The following is a 23,000-nucleotide window of genomic DNA, read 5'->3' as shown; positions in this document are numbered from 1 at the left end:
CTTGAATTTGCTTGCTGCTGGTACAAGATCCTCCCTTAATCACAGAATGTTGACAGAACAGCCTGAAAGTTTGTTTACTATCTGCACCCCACCGTTTGCAATTAGTCTGCGCCGTAGTGCCTTTCAAAGAAAGGAAAAGTTTGTTTTTCTCTTCCCACCAGACTGTGAAGCACAGAATTATGTCTGGTATATAGTCACATGTTGAGTTGCTTGTGGTAAAATACAATTGACTTCCACATAAAAGCAAGAATGGCATGTTTGCCCTCACGTGGGAGACCAGTATAGCCTCTTTCCATTGGTGTCAAAAACCAGTTGAGAGACGAAGTCTCTGCCTGGCCACAGAGTCTTACATGTCACAGTTGCATGTAATTAGTAAACTGCATGGAACTTAGTGGAAGCTTCAAAAGACTGAGTATCCTCCAGTTCTCCCTGTAGTTCATCAAAAAAAAACCAAAACCTCATTTCACAAGCAAAGCCAGGCCTTTGATGTTCATATGGTTTCTCTGAAAAACAGAAATTTGGGTAAAGCAGCGTTAAGGCCAAGCCAAAACTTAACCAAAGCAGCCGTCGCCTTGCCAAGGACGCTCCCGGCCTCACCGTGTCCCCGCCTGACACACGGGCCTCTCCTGCTCGGCCCAAGGGAGGCGTCTGCTAGGGAGGTCAGACCTCAGAGCCTGTGGATCCTTCAACCCCAGGCTCCTTCTCAAAGCCGAGGCTCGTTGGCTGCCTGTTCGGATGCTAAACAAAACCAGAACCTGCTGCTGGGTCATCCCATGTGCGGTGGCAAGAGGAGAAGTGGGTGCCGTTCGTTAGTGGACAGAGGAGAAGAGTTCAAGTGAAATATTAAATCGTTAACTACGGGGCCTTGGTAAAATAGATAACCAGTAAGAATCTACTGTACAGCACAGGGAACTCTACTCAATGCTCTGTAATGACCTATATGGGAGAAGAATCTTAAAAAAGAGTAAATATATGTATATGTATAACGGATTCACTTTGCTGTACAGCAGACACTGATACAACATGGTACATCAACTCTACTCCAATAAAACCTAGTTGTGAAAAATATAGGGCCTTGGTATAAGTAAAAATACAAATGGGAATACTTGTTTGACAGGGAAAATAAAAATGGCCTCTCTCATGTACTAATAGCGGCAAATACTTTTTTTCAGGGCCCACAGCCTGTCACCTACAGATCACCAAGCCGCTTTCTACCTGGCTCTGCAGCTCGCCATCTCCAGGCAGGTCAGTTCTCCAGCATCCCCACCCTTGGTGCCTGTTCTGTCTTGCTACAGTTTGAGGGAGTCGCTGGTCTGCTTGCATTCACCTGAGGCTGCCCCGCAGCCCAGGGACCCTCCTCAGAGGATGCTGACCCTCACAGCAAAGACCCTGGTGTTTTGGTCAGTTGTAGCATCAGCTGTGAAGACACAAGGCCGTCCAGGCTCTGCTTCTGGAGATTAGATCTGCAGATCTGGAGGGTCCCACCTGGGGTCAGATGGAAGCAGGGAATGCAGCACACAGTGTATTCCCTGACCCCAAACATCCTCCAAGAGCCTCTGTCCCTTGCTAACAGAGCCCAGTGCTGAGCTGCACGGTGGGGATTTAGTCACTGGTGGGGCCCGTTAGTCACAAGGGTATCGGTAATCAACAGGAAGATGCCCGTGGGTGTAGACAAAAGAGACCAGTTCCCTTCAAACACGTAGAAGATGTGAACAGTCACGCAGAGTGGCTCCTCACGATAGGAGACTCAACAGTGTTCTCCTCACTGGAGGGGCAAGCTCTGCTGGTTTTCATTTTCCCAGGGGTAGCTTCCAGAAGCTGCCTTTGCCATTCTCATACCCTCCGTCCCCTCCCAGCTGTTCTGGAGACTCTGGCCCCATGCCTGCCTGCCCACCAGGTGCAAGACACTGGTGGTAACCCCAGCACATTTCTGAGGGCTGACTGGAGGGTGAATCAAAGGTCAGTTCCCCAGACATGCCATTCCCCTGGCAGGCCTGGGCTGTCCGTATGCATCTGACTTCCCAGAGGCTGGGGAATGGTGCTGAGAAGTGGCTCCCGTCGGCAACCTGGAGACCTGGTCTCGTTGGTGGAAACCAAGAGAGCTCGTATGTAAAGGTCCTCTCACGTGGCATGGTGTGACTCACAGCTGGCCTGATCACGAGCTGCTGCGGAGACAGCTGTGGGCTGGTGACCGACCATCCAGTCTCTCTCCTCCTCCAGGAACAATGCTCGCCTCCTCCGTGAAGCCCCCTTTCCACAGCAGCCTGCTCCTCTCCTTCCTCTTGCCCAGCTCTCTTGTTCAGTATCTTTCTCACTAGACTTTAGGCTCCCTGAGGGCAGGAACCCACATCTGTCATCCTCATTGCTTTGCCCTGGCAGCTGGAACACTGCCTGACATGTGGGAGGCACTCACTAATACTCATTGAATGAAGGAACCAGCTTTGAGTTCCTTCAAGTCAGCCTAGCCTTGAAGGACATCACTTTGAACCCTGTATCAGTTTTTCCCTGATTACGCTGGGCATCCCTAAAAATGCGTATCATGAGTGCACCTGCCTTCTGACCCTCCAGAATGCCAGTGCTGTTCACACAGCAGGCTGTCCCCCTGGGGAGGGGAGAAGTAGATGGAACCTTCCGGGTGCAGCAGCAGCCTTCATGAAATGACAGGTGGGGCCGGATGATCTCTTCCCACTGCGATAGCTGTAATTCTACAGCTCAAAAAAGAAAGCCTTTCTTACCAGCGTCTTTAACTTACATCCATCAAAAATGGTATTTCAGAGAGGAAAACGAATAGATTTGGTAAAGGCAGACGTCATGGCTTCCTACTAAGGAGTGAGGTTACTGAGGGTTTGGGAAGAAGCAGGAGAGTTGAGAAGTGGTCCAGCCAGGACCCAGACTTGGAGGGGAGACAGGAAGGAGTCCCTGGGGTGATTGTGTAAGAATGCCTCAGCCTTGAGCCTCTTTCAAAATCCAGCTTCAGGTTCTAATTCTCCCTAGGGACTGTTAAACCTGCACGGAATCTCGAGTGTTCAAATATCCATTACGTATGCATTTTATCCACCCTTGTGCTTTGATGATTTTGAAGAAAGTCTTGAACAGCTGTTGGATTTTAAAGGTTAAGTTTGTATCTGGTCCTACTTAAATCTAGTTACACCGGGACTTCCCTGGAGGTCCAGTGGTTAAGACTTTGCCTTCCAATGCAGGGTGTGTGGGTTCCATCCCTGGTCTGGGCGCTAAGTTCCCACATGCCTCGTGGCCAAAAAAGCCCCCAAACGTAAAACAAAAACAATATTGTAAAAAATTCAATGACAATTTTAAAAATGGTCCACATCAAAAAAAAATCTTAAAAAAAAAACAAACATTTGGATACACGTAATTTGTATGTGGCATTGCAATTTGTTTCTTGGATGGAGTTATTTTGGATTGTAGTTGGGAAAGGTGTGGGGGTTTATTTGTTTGTTTGCATATTTCCTTGATGTGTAATAGAGATGCAGGACAAAGGAACTTGAAAAGAATCACAGGTGTCTGATCACTTGGAAAGCTCTGTTTAAGGTTTTGAAACTTACTAAGTATTTTAATTTCAGTACTACTTAAAAAAATTAGAACAGTTCAGCTAAGTCAGTTTCGTTCCACTAAAAACTTCTGGCAATTTGTTATATGTCTCCATTCAGAGTGAAATTATGTTGGACATAATCAAAAGTAAATCAGTTTTGTGGAAAAAGAGAGAAACTGTCTAGGGAGAAATAAAAGGTTTTGGTATTGGCAGTTATACTGAGAAACAGTCTCTTGTATCACTTCATTAGTCATGTTGTCACTTGAAGGGGGCCTCTGTTTTCATGTTTGTGGTTAATATCCTGGGGCTACTGTAAATACAGCTTAAAATCTGAACGTGGCACACGGTGAAACAACTCCTGATATTGACAGAGAATCAGATACTGAAATGGTCGCTTGGTGTGCGTGTGTGTGTGTGTGTGTGTGTGTGTGTGTGTGTTTCAAAATTCTTTTTGGTTTTGTTTTAAACCAGATACCAGAGGCTCTGGGGTACGTCCGCCAAGCTCTTCAACTTCAAGGCGATGATGCCAACTCCCTCCACCTCCTTGCCCTCCTGTTGTCAGCACAAAAGCATTACCACGATGCTCTGAACATCACTGACATGGCCCTGAGTGAATACCCAGAAGATTTTATGTGAGTGGTCCCTGACTTGTTTTTCCTCATAGAGAAGGCGTTAAATTTACTTCTTCTCCCTTCCTTTTCTCCAATCCATCGAAGTCCTTCATGGACACCCTGGTGGTAAATAGGACAAAATCCCCTCTACTCTTGTTTTGTCATGATACTTAGAAACAAACACAGTCTGTCAGGTCAGCCTGAGTTGAGATACTTTACCCCTTCTTTGCCAGTGTGTACCTTGGAGGCACACAAGATGATTTTAAATGCATTGTGAGTGAACATTTTTATTTTCATAGTTATGCATTTTTAAATGTGCATTAGAAAAAATACAGCTGCATATCAAAGTGTGATTTCGTAGAAATTGTTGCTCGAAGGGAGACTAAGAGTTTTTACATGAGCTGTTTTAAAGTGAATTTAAAGGGGGATATTAATATACATGGATGTGGCAAAAGCTATGTTGGACAAACTCCAGTGACTGAAATTTGGGAAACATTGCTTTCTAGCTTGTTTGTCCTACATGACCAAGGACTCCTGTCAGTTCCAGGTGATGACTGTATTTTAGGCAACTTTTGATCCAGATACCTGACCTCTTTGTGTCTCGAGGAAATGGAATTCCTTAAATCCATCAGCAGTGTTTGTTCGTAACCTAAGAACTGTCATTGCAAACTGCCATGTGTTGGGATTGTCTGCTTATCTTCACCTCTTCCCTCTGCATGCCTGAATCCAGGCCTGTTGATTAGGCTTTGTTGAGAAGGACATTGTCTTTCGGGCTACTCATTTTATCCTCAGTGGAGTAGCTTAGTAACCGGTACACAGTGGCCAGAAACAGTAAACAGTCCTGCAGGCTGGCAGCTTCTAAGTGTCTAAGCGGCAGGATCAGCAGTGGGCAGGGGGCGGCCTGGGGCAGGGGGAGAAGGGAAGGCGGGCTCTCTCCACTCCCAGAAATAATGCAGATTTTAAGTGGATGGGCCTTGGCTTTATTTCTCTGCCTCATCACCTCACTGTGGTTTTAATCAGTGAGTTTCAGCAAACTCCCCTTGGAAAATAGGGTCGCACATTTCCATTACAAACATTTCTTTGTCTTCAAGTGAAAAGGGCACTTTTCTCCCCATCGAGAAAATTCTCATTATAATCCAGGAAACCTCTGACTAGAGATTTCTTTTGTAGGTTCAACTATGTATGCAGGGGGAATTAAAGAGCTTTGCCGCAGTGTTTTACTTCTTGCAGATCTCAGACTTGCTCTTTTGCACATTAAGTACATTTCTGGATTTTATCCAAAGCTGGTTAGCCCATGGAACCGTAAAGCGGTTAAATCACTTTAAAAAAATACTTGGCCCTTTACCGATCAGTAAAGTATAGCCTGATGCAATTGAATTCAGTTTCTCTCATCAATATTTATAAAGCGGCTGCCCCTGCCTGCTGCTCCCAGCACCTTCATTAGATGCTAGACTCCAGCATGTGGCTCTTGTGTAGACAGCCTGGGGTGTCATCCGAGAGGAGAGGAGGCTTATTAAACTAATAGCCACACCGCACAGTAAGCAGTAAACAGTGGTGGCTAATACGGTAATGCCTCCAAGTGACAGCAGCTGACAGCCTTTTCAAGTAGTAGAAGTAAGGAACAGCAGTGGAGATATTTGAGGAATGCGAGGCTGTTATTTTAATGTTAAGCTGTAAGCTCAAAAAAGCAAAGCACATGGCAGCCGGGCTGAGAGCCTCTGATGACTTGTTTGCTTTTTAAATATTTGTATTTCTTCCTTTGTGATGGGAAACTTCTTCCCAAGAATACTTTATTAAAAGTTGGGGCCAGATGTAGTCAGTGGATCCCATGGTTTCTTCCCAACCTGGCTGAAAACATTTCAACACCAACCTCAACAAGATTACGTGGGCACCTGTCCCAACTGCCATGTAGCATTATCTGTTTGTTTGTGACAAGCTTGTCTCCAGCAGAGCTGCAGATTCTCGGAAGCTTGGGATGTCCTCGTGTCTCTCGTGTCCCAGCAGGCGTGACCTGCCACAGCCTGAGTGTGTAGTGGATGTTCCCTCAGCCCCTTCCCGCTGCCAGGGTCAGGCCTATCGCACTGTTGAGCCAAAATTGGTTTAACTAGCCTCTTAGCCTGGTGCAGAGAATTACAGAGCTTTTTGGTCTCCGTTAAGCTTATTCAAGATACTTAACCACCAACGTTTATCACTTCATGGCAACAGTAAGGATGGGTAACACTGGAGAGACCAGCTGCTCCTCCAATGGCAGTCAGCTGTCCTGGCCCGTGCAGTAAAGGCATCCGTACATGGTGATCACTCGGTAACTGAGAGGCTTCTGTATTCATATCATTACTACTGACACAGTGCCTTCAAGTGTGATAGTTTAGAATCCTTTAAAATGGTTAAATATTGAGTAGAAGCAACAGACCATTTATTGAGCCTATTTAAAATAATAATGCAACTAACCTATGTATACTCACGTCGTCATTTAAGAAAAAGAATGTTAATGTTGCCTGTGAATTTCCTGCGCTCTCCCACTGTCCTGCCCCCTGACCTCTCCCGTCACAGGTTGACCACTGTCCTGAATTCTATGTTGCGCAGTCTCTTGTGTTTCTATACCACATATGTTGGTATTGCTAAATAATAAAAATTTTTAGTCTTGTGTATTTTATTTTTATTTATTTATTTTATGTATGTATTTTTATTTTTTGGTTTGCTTTGGGTCTTCACTGCTGCGCACGGGCTTTCTCTAGTTGTGGTGCACAGGCTTTTCATCGCAGTGGCTTCTCTTGTTGCGGAGCACAGGCTCTAGGTGCATGGGCTTCAGTAGTTGTAGCTCACAGGCTCTAGAACGCAGGCTCAGTAGTTGTGCCATATGGGCTGAGTTGCTCCATGGCATGTGGGATCTTCCCAGACCAGGGATCAAATCCATGTTCCCTGCATTGGCAGGTGGACTCTTAACCACGGAGCCACCAGGGAAGTCCCTAGTTTTGTGTATTTAAAAAATAATTTTAATGGAGTCATACTGTGTGTATATATATATCCTTACACCACTCGCTTTCATTTCTTAACATGCTTCTGAGTGTACTCCTTCTTACATACAGCAGCAATTTATTCACTTATACTAACAAATAGTACTTTATTGTATAAATATACCAAAATACGTGGGCTGTTTTCTGTTTTCAGCTGTTATGAACGATGCTGCTGTAAATATCCTTGCACAGTTCTCCTGGTGCCCGTGTGCAAGCATTTTGTCAGGTAGACGCCTAGAAGCGGAATTGTTGGGTCATAGGATGCCCATATCTTCAGTTTCACCAAATGATTCCAAACCGTTTTCCATAGCAATTGTGTCTGTTTACATCTTCAGCAGCAGCAGCTCCAAACACCAGCACTCAGTGCCCTCAGACTTGTTGGTTGCTGGTTAATGGTATCACATTGTGAGTTTAAGTTGCAGGTCCTTCATTATTAATGAAGTTGAACACATTTTTGTTTGTTTATTGGTCGTTTAGCTTTTCTCTTTTATCAAACATATAGAAGTCTTTCTTCTTTTCCAGTTGGGTTGTGTTTTTCTTACTAATTTGTAAGATTTCTTTATGTATCATGGTTAAAAATGCTTTTGTTGGTTATACGTGTTGTAAAAATCTTCTCCCGATCTGTGTCTTGTCTTTGCTTTTTCTTAATGATGCTTTTGATGAACAGAAGTTCTTAATTTTCACATATAGTTGAATGTATAAGTCATATCCGTGGATAGTACTTCTGTGTCTAGTTTAAGAGACCTTTCCTAAGTTATCTTCTAAAGCTCTCTCGTGTTATCTTTCATCCTTGAAGCGGGGAGTCCATCTGGAATTGATTGTTTTATGTATGTGTGGTGTAAGGGAGCCAGGGTAGTTTTTCCCCATGTTGATACCCAGTTGTCCAGCATCACGTATTGAAAAGATTCCTCTCGCTGTTTCTCCCCAGGACCACTTTTGTCTTAAACCAAATTATCCATCTGTGCGAGGGGCTGTTTGTGAGCTTTCCACTTGGTCCCATTGGTCAGAGTGCCCATCTCTGCATGAGGGCTGCTCTGTCATCATTCTTACAACTTTGTTATATATGAGGTCAGCCCACCCTTGTAACTTGCTCCTTAGGGATGTCCTGGCTGCCCTCCGGACTTTGAGCCTTCATATAAATTTTCAAATTGGCTTTTCAAATTTCACTAAAAAAAAAAATCTGTTGAGGTTTTTATTGGAATTACATTTAATCTCATAGCTTAGTTTGGGGAAAATTAGATATCTCTAATTATTTAGGCCTTTAAAAAATACTTTTTACATGAAGCTTTATAATTTTCTTTATGAAGATTTTGCTGATGTTTACTAGATTTACTCCTAGTTACCTGAAAAAAATTCCATGTTTTTCTATTTAAACCTCTGTTTAAGAGTTTAAGGAAATTTCCTTCTTCCAAGAAGGCTTGCTAAGAGTTTTTTTTTTAATTATGAATTGATATTGAATTTTATCAAATGCTTTTTCAGTATTTTTAGAGAAGATTATATGATTTTACTCCTTTAATCTGTGTATGTTATATTAATTGATATTTTTATATGTTAAGTTAGCCTTGCATTCTTGGAATAAGCCCAACTTGATCATGGTCTATTAGCTTTTTAATGGATGGAGTTTACTGGTTTTTTTAAAAGAACATTATATACATATGTTCATGTGTGAAATAGCTTGTAATTTTCCTTTCTCATTATGTCCTCGTCAGGTTTTGGCACCAAGGTTAGGCCAGCCTCATAAAATGAGTTAGAGTAGTTCTTTTTTGTGTGTTTTGGAATCTTTGTGTAAGATTTAAATTATTTGCTCCTAGAACAATAAGTTTTGGTAGAATTTGCCTGTGAAACCATCTGGGACTGGTCTTTTTTCCATGGAAAGACTTCTGATGCTTTTTAAAAATGATCATAGGATATCCATGTTTTTCTACTTCTTATTTTATTAAGCTATGCTTAATATACTATATGTATTTTAAGAATTTGCCCTTGTAATCTAAATTCTAAATTTTATTGGCATAGAGTTGTTTGTAACGTTTTTAAACTATTTATTGTCATACAGCATCTGTGGTTAACTCTTTTTCATTCCTTATACTGTTTAATGTGCCTTGTTTTTCTTGAATAGTCTTGCCAGATACCTGTCTGAAACATTAATCTTTTAAAAGACCCAGTAGCTTTTTTTATCTCAACTACATATTTACTTTCTCTTTTATGACTTTCTGTCCTTATTTCTATTATTTCTTTTCTCCTATTTTGTTAGAGTTTGTTCCATTTTGTTTGAGTTGGTTTTCCTTCTTAATCTTTTAAGTTGGATGTTTAGTTCATTAGTTTTTTGCCTTTCTTATTTTCTGACATAAGCACTTAAGATAAATATTCCGCTACATACTGCTTTAACTGTAAACCACAAGATTCAATATGTGAAATTTTTGTTATTGTTTAGTTCTGAATATTTTTAAATTTCCATTATTCTTTTTTGATGCTTCAATTATTTTAGAACTGTGTTTTATAATTATCAGGTATATGGGTTTTTAACTTATCTTTTTGTCAATGGGCTTTTAACTTCATTGAATCGTGTTCAGAGACCGTCATCAATATAAATTTGAAATTTGTTGGGACTTGTTTTACGACCCAGCGTGTGGTCACTACATATAAACATTTCATGTGTGCTTAGAAAGAAAGTTTCCTGCATTGGGGGTACATTTTCTTATATGTTATTATGTTAAGCTATCAGTTGTGCTTTGCAGATCTTTTTTTTCTTATTGATATATTTTGTCTACTTAATCTATCAATTTTTGAGCAGAGGTATGTTGAAACTACCTCTTATTGTAGGTTGTCCTGTTTCACCGCATTATTATAGCAATTTTTGCTTTATATATTTTAAAGCTGTGCTATTAGGTGCATTTAAATTTAGAATTGTTATGTCTTCCTAGTAAATTCAGCTTTTGTCAATATGTAAGAAGTTGCATAATTCATTTTGCATGGAAGTCTATTTTGTGTGATGGACACGTACATACACATACAAATATCCATGTATATGTGTACATATGCATATATACACACATACAATATGTGTGTGTGTGTGCACGCACGTGCGCTTGGAATATCTTTTTCCATTCTTTGAACTTTTTATATTCTTATATTTTAGATGCACTCGTACTCATTACATACAGCTGTTTTTGGTTTTGTTTTTGTTTAAACTCAGGCCTACAGTCTATCTGGAACATTAAGTTCATTTCCATTTATTGTAAATAGTGACATATTTGTAGTAGTATCTCCCATGTCATTTGTGTTTTCTATTTGTCCTGCTCTTTTTTCATATCTTATCCTCTCCTTTCCTACCTTCTTTTAGATCGATTAGGTTTTTATTACATATTTTCCCTTTACTAATTTGGAAAAGAAACATTCTGTTTTGTTTGTTGTTGTTCAGTGATTACCCTAGAAATTTTAGGGAGGGTCAGCTGCTGGCGAGCTTTCTCAATCTGTGTCTAAAATTGTATTTGGCTGTTCTCTCCAAAGAGATTTTCAAACCAGACCTATGATTCTAGGCTCACATTTCTGCACAGCACAGCGATCTCGCTCCTTTTGTCGTTGTTGAGAAGTCAACTGCTTGTTTAATTTCCGTTCATTTTAACGCCATCTGTCTTTTCTCTCTGGCTGCTTTCATTGCTGCTGTTGCTGATGCTTGGCCTTTTCACTGTGATACAGCTATGGGTGGCTCCTGCTCGGGAGGGTTTTTTGTTTGTTTGTTTTTAATTTAATTTATTTATTTATTATTTTGGGGGGGGGGGTACACCGAGTTCAGTCATTTGTTTCGGGAGTTTTTAAAACTGTGGCTTGGTCTTGTGTGTATTGTTTATCATTTCTAGAAAATTCTTGGCCATTATTTCTTCCAGTATTTCTTCTCCTACAGCTGACGTGTAGTTGGATCTTGCTTTTTTTATTTAGTCTGATAAGTACTGCCTTTTGTCTCAAGTGTTTGGTCCATTCACATTTAATATAATTAATGATGATTGAATGTATGTCTGCCATTTCTGTATGTCTTGTCTTTTTCCGTTCCTCTAATACTACCTGTTTCTTCTGTTGAAAACTTGTTTTGTCAAACCCTTTGACTATTAAATGCTTAAACAAAAGGATGAAAAATTAGTCTTTGATGATTATGTATTAAATGTCTCTAACACACTGTAAGGTTTTCCCAAAATAAAATTTAAGTACACATTTTTATACTGAACAGTGTCCATAGATTCTGATAGATTCACTACCTCTTGTACTTGGTATAAGAGCCTTGATCGTTCTTCTTTTAAAATACAGCTTTGCAAAAATTTCCTAGTTGATTAGTATATTTTACTTAGTAATTTTCCTCACTGGCCCAAGAGTGCAGAAGTAGATGCCAGGTGATGTTGGGGACAGTTGTCTTTCCTAAAGACAGTGTGGCCAGGGCTTGGTCAGGCCCTCACAGACTTTGTGTTTCTGCCATGGAATTATTCATTTTCAGATAAAATATCACAATGAGAACTGGCAATTTGTTACTTTTGTCTTTGGAAAATATACCAAGTAGTATCATACCAATGGTGACACGTTTGAGAACTTTAGTATAACCGAGATGTGTTATTCTGATTCAGCTGCTAAGGGCAGCCATACCAGGGTGTGGTTTCTTGCCCTGAGACAAATCGTGGTCGTACAACTTTCCTAATTACAGATTTTTAGTTGATTTAAACTTTACTCTTTCCTACTTAAATAGAACACATACAGGCACTTATTCTTGGGCTCTCAGAAAGGTCATCAAATCAACAGCACACCTAAGGAACCATCAAATGTTACCACAAAGCACAGAAAGTAACTTTTGAAATTTCTCAAAGATACAAATACAAGTGGGATCATTATGGTGTTTTCTGATCCATGACTTTGATACATCAGATGCTGAAACAAATCTTCAAGTCACCAGATTGGAAGACAAGCTCTTCTTCTGTATGTGGTCTTCTACTCTCATACCAGTGGAAACAGATTTTGTCAGACAATCATGTTTCCTTTTACACCAACAGGAACTAATTGTATGGAAAGAAATGAACATATATCGCATTCATTCATCCATTTGTTCACTCATTTAGCAATAATAGCCACTAGCGTTTATGCACTGCCTTGTGACAGGCAACTCCTATCAGCACTTCACATATTTTAAACTAATCATCATGAGAACATCAAAAGTTGGTAGTATTGTCATCCCCATCTTACAGATAAGGAAACTAAGGCATAGAGAGGTTAAGTGATTTGTCCAGTTATGCACCTAGTAAGTGACAGAGTCACGCTTTGTCCCCAGGCAGCCTAGCCTCAGCCTCTGTGCTCTGTGCCTTTGAAGCATTGCATTCTCCCCACATTCCAGCAGCCATGTGAGGGTCGGGGATGCCACCACGGCTCTCTTTAAGCTAACGATCCGGATGAGCAGGATTTTTATCCTACGTCTTCTGTTAATCTCTTCAGTAAACCAGAAAACATAATGAAGATCATTCTTTTCTTGAATGGAGTGTATATATCTGGCTTTAAAAAATCATTACTTGGCAAGTCAAATTGTGCCTGTTTCTCGCTCTGTCTCACTTAACACACATCATCTCAGAGAAGCTCAGTTTAACTTGAAATATCATACTGAGCAATGTTTTGATGTAGCGATTAGTGAGAGGCCAGGTGTTATGGGCTATTTTTATGTCTGAGCTGAGTGATGGAGTAATGAACATGCCTATTAAATTTGCATGTGATAGAAAGTTGGACCACAAGGAAAGAGGCTGTTCATCTTATTAAATTAGAAAAATGATCCATGGATACCTGAAGGATGTTTGGGAGGGATGAGTGGCAAGATAAACAACCCAGGGATGCCCGTTCCTCAGATACAAGTTGGGGAGGGGCTCTTTGGGCAAAGGAGAGTGGGTGGCAGCCTAAAAGACACCACAGATCAAAGTGGAATGGATTCAGTGGTGCAGCAGCTTACTTAAAATAAACTTTCCACAACAACACCAGCAACAGAAAAACAACTCGAATAAAAAATGGGCAAAGGGCTTAAACAGACGTTTCTCCAAAGTAGATATTCAAATAGGCAATAAGCACATCAAAAGATTCTTAGTATCACCAATCATTAGGGAAATGCAAATCAAGACGATGAGATACCATTAAATTGACTATTATTTGGAAAAAAAAAAAAACAGATACTAACAAGTGTTGGAGAGGATGTGGAGAAGCCAGAACCCTTGTGCTCTGCTGGTGGGAATGTATAATGGTGCAGCTGCTATGGAAAATAGTATGGCAGTTCTTCAAAAACATAAAAATAGATTACTGTATGATCCAGCAATTCCACTTCTGGTAAATACTCAGTAGAACTGAAAGAAGGAACTCGAACAGAGGTTGTACACTCACGTTCATAATAGCAGTATTCATAACATCCAAAGGTAGAAGTCATCCAAGTGTCCATGAATGGATAAATGGATAAGCAAAATGTGGTCCATACATAAAATGGAATAATATTCAGCTTTAAAAAAAGAAGGAAATTCTAGAAAAAAAGAAAAAAAAGAAGGAAATTCTGACACGTACTATAACATGGATGAACCTTGAGGACGCTATGCTAAGGAAATAAGCCAGTCACAAAAGGACAAACATGATATGATTACTCTTATGTGAGGTTCCCAGAGTCGTCAAAATCATAGAGACAAAGTGGAGTGTTTAGTGAATACAGAGCTTCAGTTTTGCATGTCAGTATCCCTGTCAGCCTGGGAAGACTGCTCTGAAGTCTTGGCTGCTGGGAGAGGCCAGGCCAGGGCAGCCACCCCAGAGCCATCTGTCCCCGATGGTGGCGTGCATTGGCTTTTATTTTAATGCTTTTTGTTTGTTTGTTGTTACAACATCTCAAGTTCTCCTCGATATCGCATCCCACCATTCAAAGTATGGAGTCTCATCTTCAGAATTCATGCAGGGTGTTTCCTGGAGATCTCTGGAGCCCCAACCCCTATCCCAGAGCTTGGCTTGCTGCACACATTACTACATGAGTGCTTGAAACTGACGACCCCCCTGAGCAGCCTGGAGGCCTCGGTTCATAGCTAAGCCTGTCTGCCTGTGTTTCTTCACGTCCATTGCTATTCCCACTCCACGAAGTTCTGCTAAATGATAAAATGATGATATCTACTTATTGCGGGGGTCATATAGAGCTCCTTACTAGTTACCCAGCCAGCTCTGAAAAAAACCTCAAATAGTACAAGTACAGTTAAATGCCAGTTCATTCATAATGGTCTTTGCATTTTAAGTTAATGAACGTTTACTACTTAAAAACAAAACAGGGAATTACCTGGCAGTCCAGTGGTTAGGACTCCACACTTCCACTGCAGAGGGCACAGGTTCAATCCCTGGTCAGGAAACTAAGATCCTGCATGCCACACGGCCAAACAAAACTGATGTATTTATAAAAAACAAAAACAGAAACACCTGGGAGCATAAAAGAGCAAGAAGAGAATCTCCACATTTATCCCCTGAGCATTCTTGTGGGGTCCTGAGCCGAAAACAGCTGGTGGCGACACATCACCCACCTACAGGTGGTCAGACTTGCTCTCCTTTAAACATCCTCTAGTTAAGGGTTGGAGAGCCCGCTTTCTGCCACGTGTGTGCTGGGGAGCCAAGGCCAAGGGAGGCCGTGCCTGCCTTCACACAGCTCACAGGGCAGCTCGGAGGGGGTCCCTGGAGTGTGCTGAGTGCCTCAGAAGAACAAAGATCACCGCCGCGGCGCGGCTGCCACCACCCGTACCGTCCAGGAGCAGGGCTCCCTATTAGAGCTGCAGCCCCCATGGGCACCTTGGAAATATGCAGAGCAAAACCAAACCAAACCTCATGATGTGCTAAGTGAGAACACACAGGAAGTAGAGAGAACATGGGTAAAACAGGCCAGGATTCACAGGAGCAGGTTCTGTGCAAGGACCCAGGGCCCCATTCGGCTTCTGGTCCCAGAGGGATGCCTGGTCCACCTCTGGTCCTGCAGAGCCCGCCAGCTTCCCAGCACCCTGCTGCTTCCTTCCTTTCTGGCGCCCTTCCTGACTTTGGGTGGAGGCTGCCATTTCTAAATTACAGAACTTTATGGCTTCCTTTGAAACTGTGTCTCATCGGGCCGAGCCCTCTTCCTTCCAGGTCTAGGTGATTGTAGGATCCCCATTCTTCGGCATCTGCCTTTATCTCTGAAAAGGGCCCCAATGCATCTTTTCTTTTTGCGCTCCCGTCCTCAGACGCGGGGATGTGGGGAGATCCGGGCCATGGCAGCTGATACAGAAATAAAGACCGGGGGATCCTGCAGAGAGGGTCTTTGGAGACCAGCTGGTTGGTCTGCAGCTCTGCTCTGGGTTCACGGCCTCCCCATTTTAGAGACGACCAATGGCTGTGTGGTTCAGAGAGAGAAGGTTATTTCTTGTTAGAGCCAGAGTAGTTAAATGGGAAAACTTGCCTTCAAATGTTTCCTGTTCACATGTTTACATAGCAGATGGTTCACCCGGCCCCAGGCACTTCCTCACCAACTCACTTACCAGGCCAGGTGGGGGGCAAGTTCTCGGCCTCCTACTTCTCTGCACCCCCTCAACCCCTGGCTCCATCCGGTCAGACCGTGCCTAGGAGACCATCCTGGCTGCTGCTTTGTGGATAGCACTGATGGAAACGGTGCATGAAAACGTCACACTGAGGCGTTGGAGGAGGTCTCCCAAGCCCGGGCCATGTGATTCCACACGTGTTCGCAGGTCAGCCTGTCCTGGTCATTTCCAGCTTAGGTGCTGGTTCCAGGATGCTAATCAGAGTTGAGATTAATAGCTGAAGTGGGAGTGAAAAATGAGCTAAACTGGGGTTTTTTAGGGTGATTTATTTCAGCTAAACATGTCTGTTGTTTGTTCTAAAAATATCAGGAGGAAGATGGGGGAGTATTCCAGATTGTTGACACTTTGACTGAAATGAGAAGCAGAGTGTAATTGATATGGGATCCAGCAGGAGTCCCTGCCCGTCATGAAGAGGGGGCAGGATCAGGCTACTGAGAGGCGATGGAGGGACCGTCCCCAGCACCGTCACTCCAAGCAGCCTCCCCGGCCAGGATGAAGGGCTGCTAAGTCCTGTAGAGCGAAGTGTCTGCCCCTGATGCTTTCTTTTGCTGAACAAGCGTGGTATCGATGTTCCCAGGAACCAGCAGGTCTGGGACCCCTGGGCTGGGATCAGGCTTATGGTGACAGGCCAGCGTGGGAGCCATGCTGAATGTCCCCCCAGACCTGCCAGCACCCTGTACAGCATCTCCCTCCCTGGCAACCACAGGCCCTGAAAGTGGCCACATTTCTAGGACTTCCTCAGTGGTAAAAACTCCCAGACAGAAGTTTGCCAATGAGCCACCTGGGCCAGTCGCTCGGCAGGGCTTCACTCCTAGAGAAGATGTACTCGGAACAAGAGCCATGCTCTCCAAACCCTCCTTTGGTGGTTCTGTTAGCAAACCGAGCAGGAGTCAGCGGGCACTTTGGGGTTTTGTAAGGGAAACTGGGCACTCGGATTCGATCCCTGAAAAGCTTGCAGACTAGGCGTTTCCGTCCAGCAGCCTGTAAGCAGACATCTGTTAGAGTGCCCGGAGGTCAACACACATGTCAAAGATGTCCAGATTTGATGATCTTTAGAGTAGGCAGGCATGACTCCGAACACTCCCTGAGATCTTGAGCTCAGCTCCTGTTTACCTGTTTGGTTCTGGAAGATGTTTGAGTTTTCCAGCCCTAAAGAGGATCCCCCAAGGGCAGTGGGGTGATTATCCAGTGCTCTGCAGGCTCAGGGTGTACCCTTTATATGGGTGACAGTGTCAGTGGTGCCCCTGGCTTAGTACGCTGACCCTCACTGAAGATGCTCAGGAAGGACCTGGCTGGGATAATAGCACAGCCACCAGAGACCCATGCAGGGAATCTCTCCAGAAGGAAACAAAGGTTTAAGACCACAGGTGGGGGTACCCTTCATGTGTGAGCTTACTGTAAGCGGTTGATCAGAATTGACACCGAGTTTACGAATAGAATACCCTCAAAATTCTTACTGGAATGAAAGAAACACAGAATTTCCCAAGTGTCGGGACTATGGGAACTCTTTTCCTTGAAGTTCTTTTTTAAAAAAAAAAAAAAAAATCAGACCATTGAGGTTAAGATGGAGAGTTATGAACTAGAGTGGTGCTTTTTGAACTTAAATTTGCACACAGATCACCTAGAACTCTTGTTACATGAAGATTCTGATCCACTGGGTGTAGAGTGGGTGTATTTTCTGCACGTCTCACGTGCTCCAAGGGGTTGCAGAGGCTGCCTGCCCCGACCGTGATCTTGAGTAGTAAAGCATTGTAGGACTCTCAAGGCCTTTTCCAGGTTTGGGTTAAGCGGAAAAACCTATATTTTTTCTAGTAAGTCTGTAAATAGCGGTGTCAATACAGTAATTAGGTGAGCCAGATGATCAAAGAAATTGTGTATTTCCTGTGTAGTAGTTGAGTAGACCTCATTCATTGTGGTGACATTTACTAATCACCATTAATGAGACCCCAAGCAGTGTTTGGTATCTAGTGGGAGCAGTCACGCGATCTGGTTCCATACCAACCCCCATCCCTTCCAGCTGTCGTCAGAGGGTCCTCAGGGGGCTGGCGGCCTCCGCTCTGGGGCCTGCGCAGCTATAAGCACCCCGTCATGGGCTCGCCTGGTGGTGACGGGGCCTCTGGAGCTGCGTCAGGCCAGGCGGCTTGCAGGCCCGTCATGGCATTGATCTCCAGTGACAGTGACTCAGCCCCGGATCAGAGGCTGCTTTTTGCAGAGAACACCACCTCCTGGGATTGGACTGCTTTGGAAACCCAGCCAGGAGAGCAAGGGCTCCGAGACCAGCAGGCCATCAGAAATGCTGGTAACAAGGAATTGAGATGGGTTTCCTTCACGAAAGCCACACCGGAACCTGAAAGCAGCCCCTTGTCCACTCTGAGGGGTGGGTTAGAGGTGTTTGGAACATCCTCTCCATGACCGGCGATGGGCTGCTGCTCAGTCCTGTCTGACTTTGTTCCCAGCTGACTCATCTGGCTTCAGATTTCCACCGCTCCCCCTCGTCACCACGTGCTTGGGGCACATCTCTTTCGATTTCTTTCACCATTCTGATCTGTGGCTGCCAAACCATCTTCTCAATATAAAATTTCATTTCAACATACCTGCCTCCTCCCCACCTCTGCCTGATGTACTGTTTCTTTTACCTGCTGACAAAGTGGTGATACTTCCCTTCAGGTGTTTGGCAGCCGGCCCCGCTCCAGCTCCCAGGGCAGGCTCCCCAGAAGTGAGAAATGGGGGCGGTAGTCAAGGCCCCCTTGGCCATCGCCCCACTTGGGAAGATACCACATATATTTTCTGCACAGCTGTTTTGCATCCCAGCCTACATTCAGCAGATAAACAAAGACAGGTCCCTGGCAAGCTGAGCCCAAGAGCACACACACACACAGATCAGCACAAAATACCAAGTGTTCAAGGTTCCCGTGATGTTCTTTCTGAATCAGCTGCCCTGAATACAGCGTTTACAGATCTGCTAATTAGCGAGGGTTTTGTTTATTAATATGCGTGTTTCCTCCTTGATGCAATTAATGAGTGCATTTTTTATACTGCCAAATAAGATTGGAGGGAATTGTTACTTCAGTATTTCTCTAAACTTTCTTAATTTATTTTTATCGAGAGTTCTTCATCAGAGAGCTCAGTGAGGCATATTAGATTTCAGAATTTAGCAATATCTACCCTTTTAGCTTTTTCTCGGGCCCCAGCCTTACATCCCAGACTCCAGACACCATTCCTTGAGCGCACGGGGACGCTCCTGCCTTTGCTCAAGATGGTCCACCCGCCCTCCTGGAAGGCACCTCCCTAGGGCCCCTCCCACCCTAACTGTGAAAGTTCTGCTTCTCGGCTGTCTTCCATGAACCTCAGGCAGACTGTGTCTCCTTCCCTTTGTGCTGCCAGAGCACCTTGTCCATATGTCTGTGTTCATCACAGATCACGTGTGTATAACACTAGACTGTGAGCTTTCGGCTGGGGTCAGGGCAGGGAGGTGAGGAGGAAGATATCATGTCTTGTTCCCTTCTGTGGCCTCAGGGGCATAATAGGGCTTTTTTTTTAATGATTGATAAAAGGGTGAACAAGTTCATTATCAGGCACATTGACTTATAGGTGGTCAACTATACAAATATGGGGTGAGTAAACAGATTACAAAAAATATTTTACACAAATGAGATGAGGAAGGAGCTAGATGCTACCTGGGGGTGGGGGGGCGTCATGGGAGATGTCAGACAGTGGGATTTGCACAGGTGGAGTGAGAGGGACGCTAGGGAGGGGACTTCCAGGCAGGCAGAGAAAGCACCATGAACCCAGACAGGGAGACGGGAGGGCTCGAGGAATCATGTCAAGTCTGCGGCTCATGAGGGTGGGACCCAGGGTAAGGCTCAACCAGAGGGATGTGCTAGAAGGGGAGTCTAAGTGCTTGGAGGCAGTTTCCAGGGAGTGAGGAAAGTCTTCCTGGGGATGAGGATTAGACAGTAAACCTGGCCATGATACTTTCCTCAAGGTGCCCAGTGACAAGTCACCATGCCACATACCCCAGAGCTTCCCCAGGGACCCGTATCTTCTTTCTAAGCTCTACGCTAAGCCAGACAGTTATTTCAAGAGTTATCTTGGGATTCTCAAAATATTGCAGAAATAGGGTAAAATATTATTTCTATTAGTTTCAATGAACAGTAAAGCCTTGATTAACTGCATCCTTCAAATGTCTAGAATTTTATACGCACCTGACTTTTGAGTGAAAGAAGCAAGTCACAAAAAGTACAGGCACATGTAATCATTTTTTAAAGAACCATGTATGAAGTATCCTAGGAACAATACCCCAGGTGCCCAAACTCCCCTTTTCCTGCAGCTCTACCCAAATTTCACGGCCTTAATCTGTCCCTAAGCCGGAAATCCTGCCTAATATTCATGGCAAGTCTTTTCTGCCAATTGGACTGTAAATTCTCTGAGGACAAGGGACTGTATTTTATGCCACTTTTTATTCCACACAGTATCTAACACAGATCTTTGCACATATTAGGGTTTTAAACATTGAACAGTGGATTAGAACATGCTACATATCTTCATTAATGTTAGTAGTGTGGTTAGAATATTTTAAGTCATTCTCTGTTTCTTGTTCAGTGCTTTGGAGTCAGATGGGTTTGGGTTTACATTTCTGTTCTACCGGTAACTGGCTGTGTGAACTTGGGAAGATTACTTAGCTCTCAGCCTAACTTGCAGGGTTATTGTAAGAATCACTAATTACATATTTACAGTGTCTGGCGGCTGCTGCTGTTATTGTTATTATTTCACTTGTCTTGAAAGCAGAAGCTTCCTGGCTTATAGCTTATTATTCCACAGCTGAGAGCTCTTGTATTTTCTGGAATTGCATTTCCACTTGGGAGTTTTAGCTCCTGTTACTTAAGGCTGGCTTCAGTGGTTGGGAGTGGGAGGGTTCTTTGACCTGAATCTTGAAAGATGAGTAGAGGCTTAAAAAGCAGAAACAGATGGAGAAGGTGTTCCAGACAGAAGGAACAGCACGTGCAAAGACGCAGGGACCTGAAGGAGAGTGACACGTGGAGGAAGTTGATCGTGGCTAGAATGGAGGGTGTACCTGGTGGGCAGTGAGCACGCCGAGGCAGGAACCAGATCATAAAAGGCATTGCACATGATGCTAGATTTGGGCTACCAGGAACATCATCAGATTGGTATTTTAGCGAAGTTCTATCCTTCTTTAATTTCCTGTAAGTATTCAATGAGTCACTGGACAATTTTTATTTTTTTTAGGTTAGTGGACTTTGAGTTGGGTATAGGGAATAGACCATTTTCCAGCATGTGATGTCTTACTGTACTTAGAGGAACATCTCACTTAGTTTGTGGTTGGACCTGGGTGATGTGGCCAGCAAACGGTCTCAGCCTGGCTATCCCTTTGCCCTCTCTATCAGGTTGACAGTTCCACAGATTGAAATGCAGTCAGTGCTGGTTGGTCCCAGGTTTTCTGCCTCAGGGTTTCCTCAGTAGATGGAATCCACAGTATCTTTGGACATCAACCACAGCACATTAATGCTAATTGTTGTTTGTGTATTCTTCACGTCTGTGCTAATGTAACATGCACCCAGCCAGATGTTTTCGAATAGTCTTGAAATGTGCGAGCAGGGCTCGGCAAGCCTGATGACGAGCATCCCTTGTTCTGTTTTCGGCCTTGTTTGCTGCCTTATACACCAACCAAGGGCTAGGGAACGGTGAGAAGGAGCACAGGCTCTGAGGCCATGCCTCCAATCTCCTGCTTCTCCTTTGCACTCAAGGGCATGTCCCAGCTGCCCTTTGCACTGGACACACCTGACAGTGGTTGAGAGGCTTTGCTTTTCCTCCCCAGTCTGCGTTCTCAGCTCCTCTTCTCCACCAGCCTCTCTTTCACGCTGCTTCTCTTGCTTCACTTCCAGGTGCCTTTTCCATCATTTGGGCTCAGCAGTTCTACTATTGTTCTTCCTGTCTGGTTCTCTGAAATCCAGCCCACACCTTTTCAACTCCATATCCTGAGTCAAGTGTTTGAAAGCTGTTATTTCATGTTAATTAGAAGTTCTTTTTTCCAGCCAAGAAGCCTTGCACAGAACTGTTCCCCCAAGCTGCGGCTTAGAGACGAGCTCTGGCATTTTGTACTTTGGTACAGTTGCAGGAACCGTGGATAATTGCTCTTAGAGCCACACAGCTGCCCACCAGGCGGGGAAACCTTCCCCACCGCCTCACGGCCCTCCGTGGGAGGCAAGCTCCGAGCTCAGCTCAGCCAGAGGACTCAGCGTGCCTCCAGAGAACATCACCATGGTCCTGGTGGGGCCTCCCCTGACCAAAATTACGTGGCACCCAGCCCTCATCCACGAGGGTCTCTGGCCTCCAAGTAGGTCTCCACCAAGCACTGACAGGTGACCGTTCGGCAGCTCCTGCTTCCTTTGTAACGCATCTCCCGGTTGACCCCTGTCAACTGGACCCACGTCCTGTGGGAGAGTCTGGTGGAAAGTACTTCCTGCCACCTTCCGGACTTGTGAAGACATCAGCAGGGGTCAGCTTCTAGCTCCTTAAAATCCCCTCAAGACAGCCTGAGTGGCTGCCGTTCCTTGCAGGCGGTCCTGGGAACGCCTCAGGGAATTTCCACCTCTTGTATTTTTGAGCCAAAGCCAAGCCCTGTTCTCACATCTGGCCTCACTCTTTAGGCCCACCTGCTGGTAGATCAGGGCCTGCATCCCTCTCATCACCTGGCCTGTCGTGCCATCATCCCAGGCTTCTGCAGACCCAGGCTTGAGGAGGCTGCCGCCGTGACCCTCCGGGAGCCGCCAGCACCCCCGTGGGCATCCTGTGTTCTGTTTGGAGGGGGTGGTTGGTGCTAACCCTTCCTGAGCCTGAGTGGTGACTGTTCGGACCACCCTCATTCCACCTTTCATGGGGGGAAAAAGGACTTTCTTCCTCGGAGGTGCCTGCCTTCCAATGAGTAGTACCTAGTGAGGAACTCTCCTACGTGTCTAACTTAAATCACTAGAAACGTATTTCTTTATCTTCTGTGGTTTTAGAGAAAATAGTCAGTGAGCAATTGCTGATTTAAAGCCCATTGACCTCAGAGCACAGTGCTGAGCTCTGTGGAAGCGAGGCCAGAGAGAGGCCAGAGAGAGAGACTGGGGTTCTTTTAGTGAAGGGAGATAAACACCACCCACTGAGAAGGGTCCTTACAAAGATAACACTGAAGCTGTTTTGTAAGGTGCCGAGCACAGGCGCACAGAAGACT

General features: G+C 44.3%; 1 protein-coding gene across 4 annotated transcripts in view; it reads left to right on the top strand.

Moving 5' to 3' along the window:
* Positions 1–23,000, top strand: part of TTC7B (tetratricopeptide repeat domain 7B) — a 240,891-nt gene that overhangs the window by 148,941 nt on the left and 68,950 nt on the right. For all 4 annotated transcript variants that reach the window (XM_057733137.1, XM_057733136.1, XM_057733135.1 and 1 more), the window contains exons 14-15: positions 1,173–1,245; positions 4,022–4,182. In XM_057733137.1, coding sequence (XP_057589120.1) covers positions 1,173–1,245; positions 4,022–4,182 — 234 coding nt within the window. The remainder of the gene's footprint in view (positions 1–1,172; positions 1,246–4,021; positions 4,183–23,000) is intronic.

The sequence above is a fragment of the Hippopotamus amphibius genome, chromosome 4, assembly GCF_030028045.1.
Source record: "Hippopotamus amphibius kiboko isolate mHipAmp2 chromosome 4, mHipAmp2.hap2, whole genome shotgun sequence".
NCBI classification, from domain to species: domain Eukaryota; kingdom Metazoa; phylum Chordata; class Mammalia; order Artiodactyla; family Hippopotamidae; genus Hippopotamus; species Hippopotamus amphibius.
The sequence above is the reverse complement of the archived record's forward strand: the minus strand, read 5'-3'. Positions and strand labels throughout refer to the sequence as shown.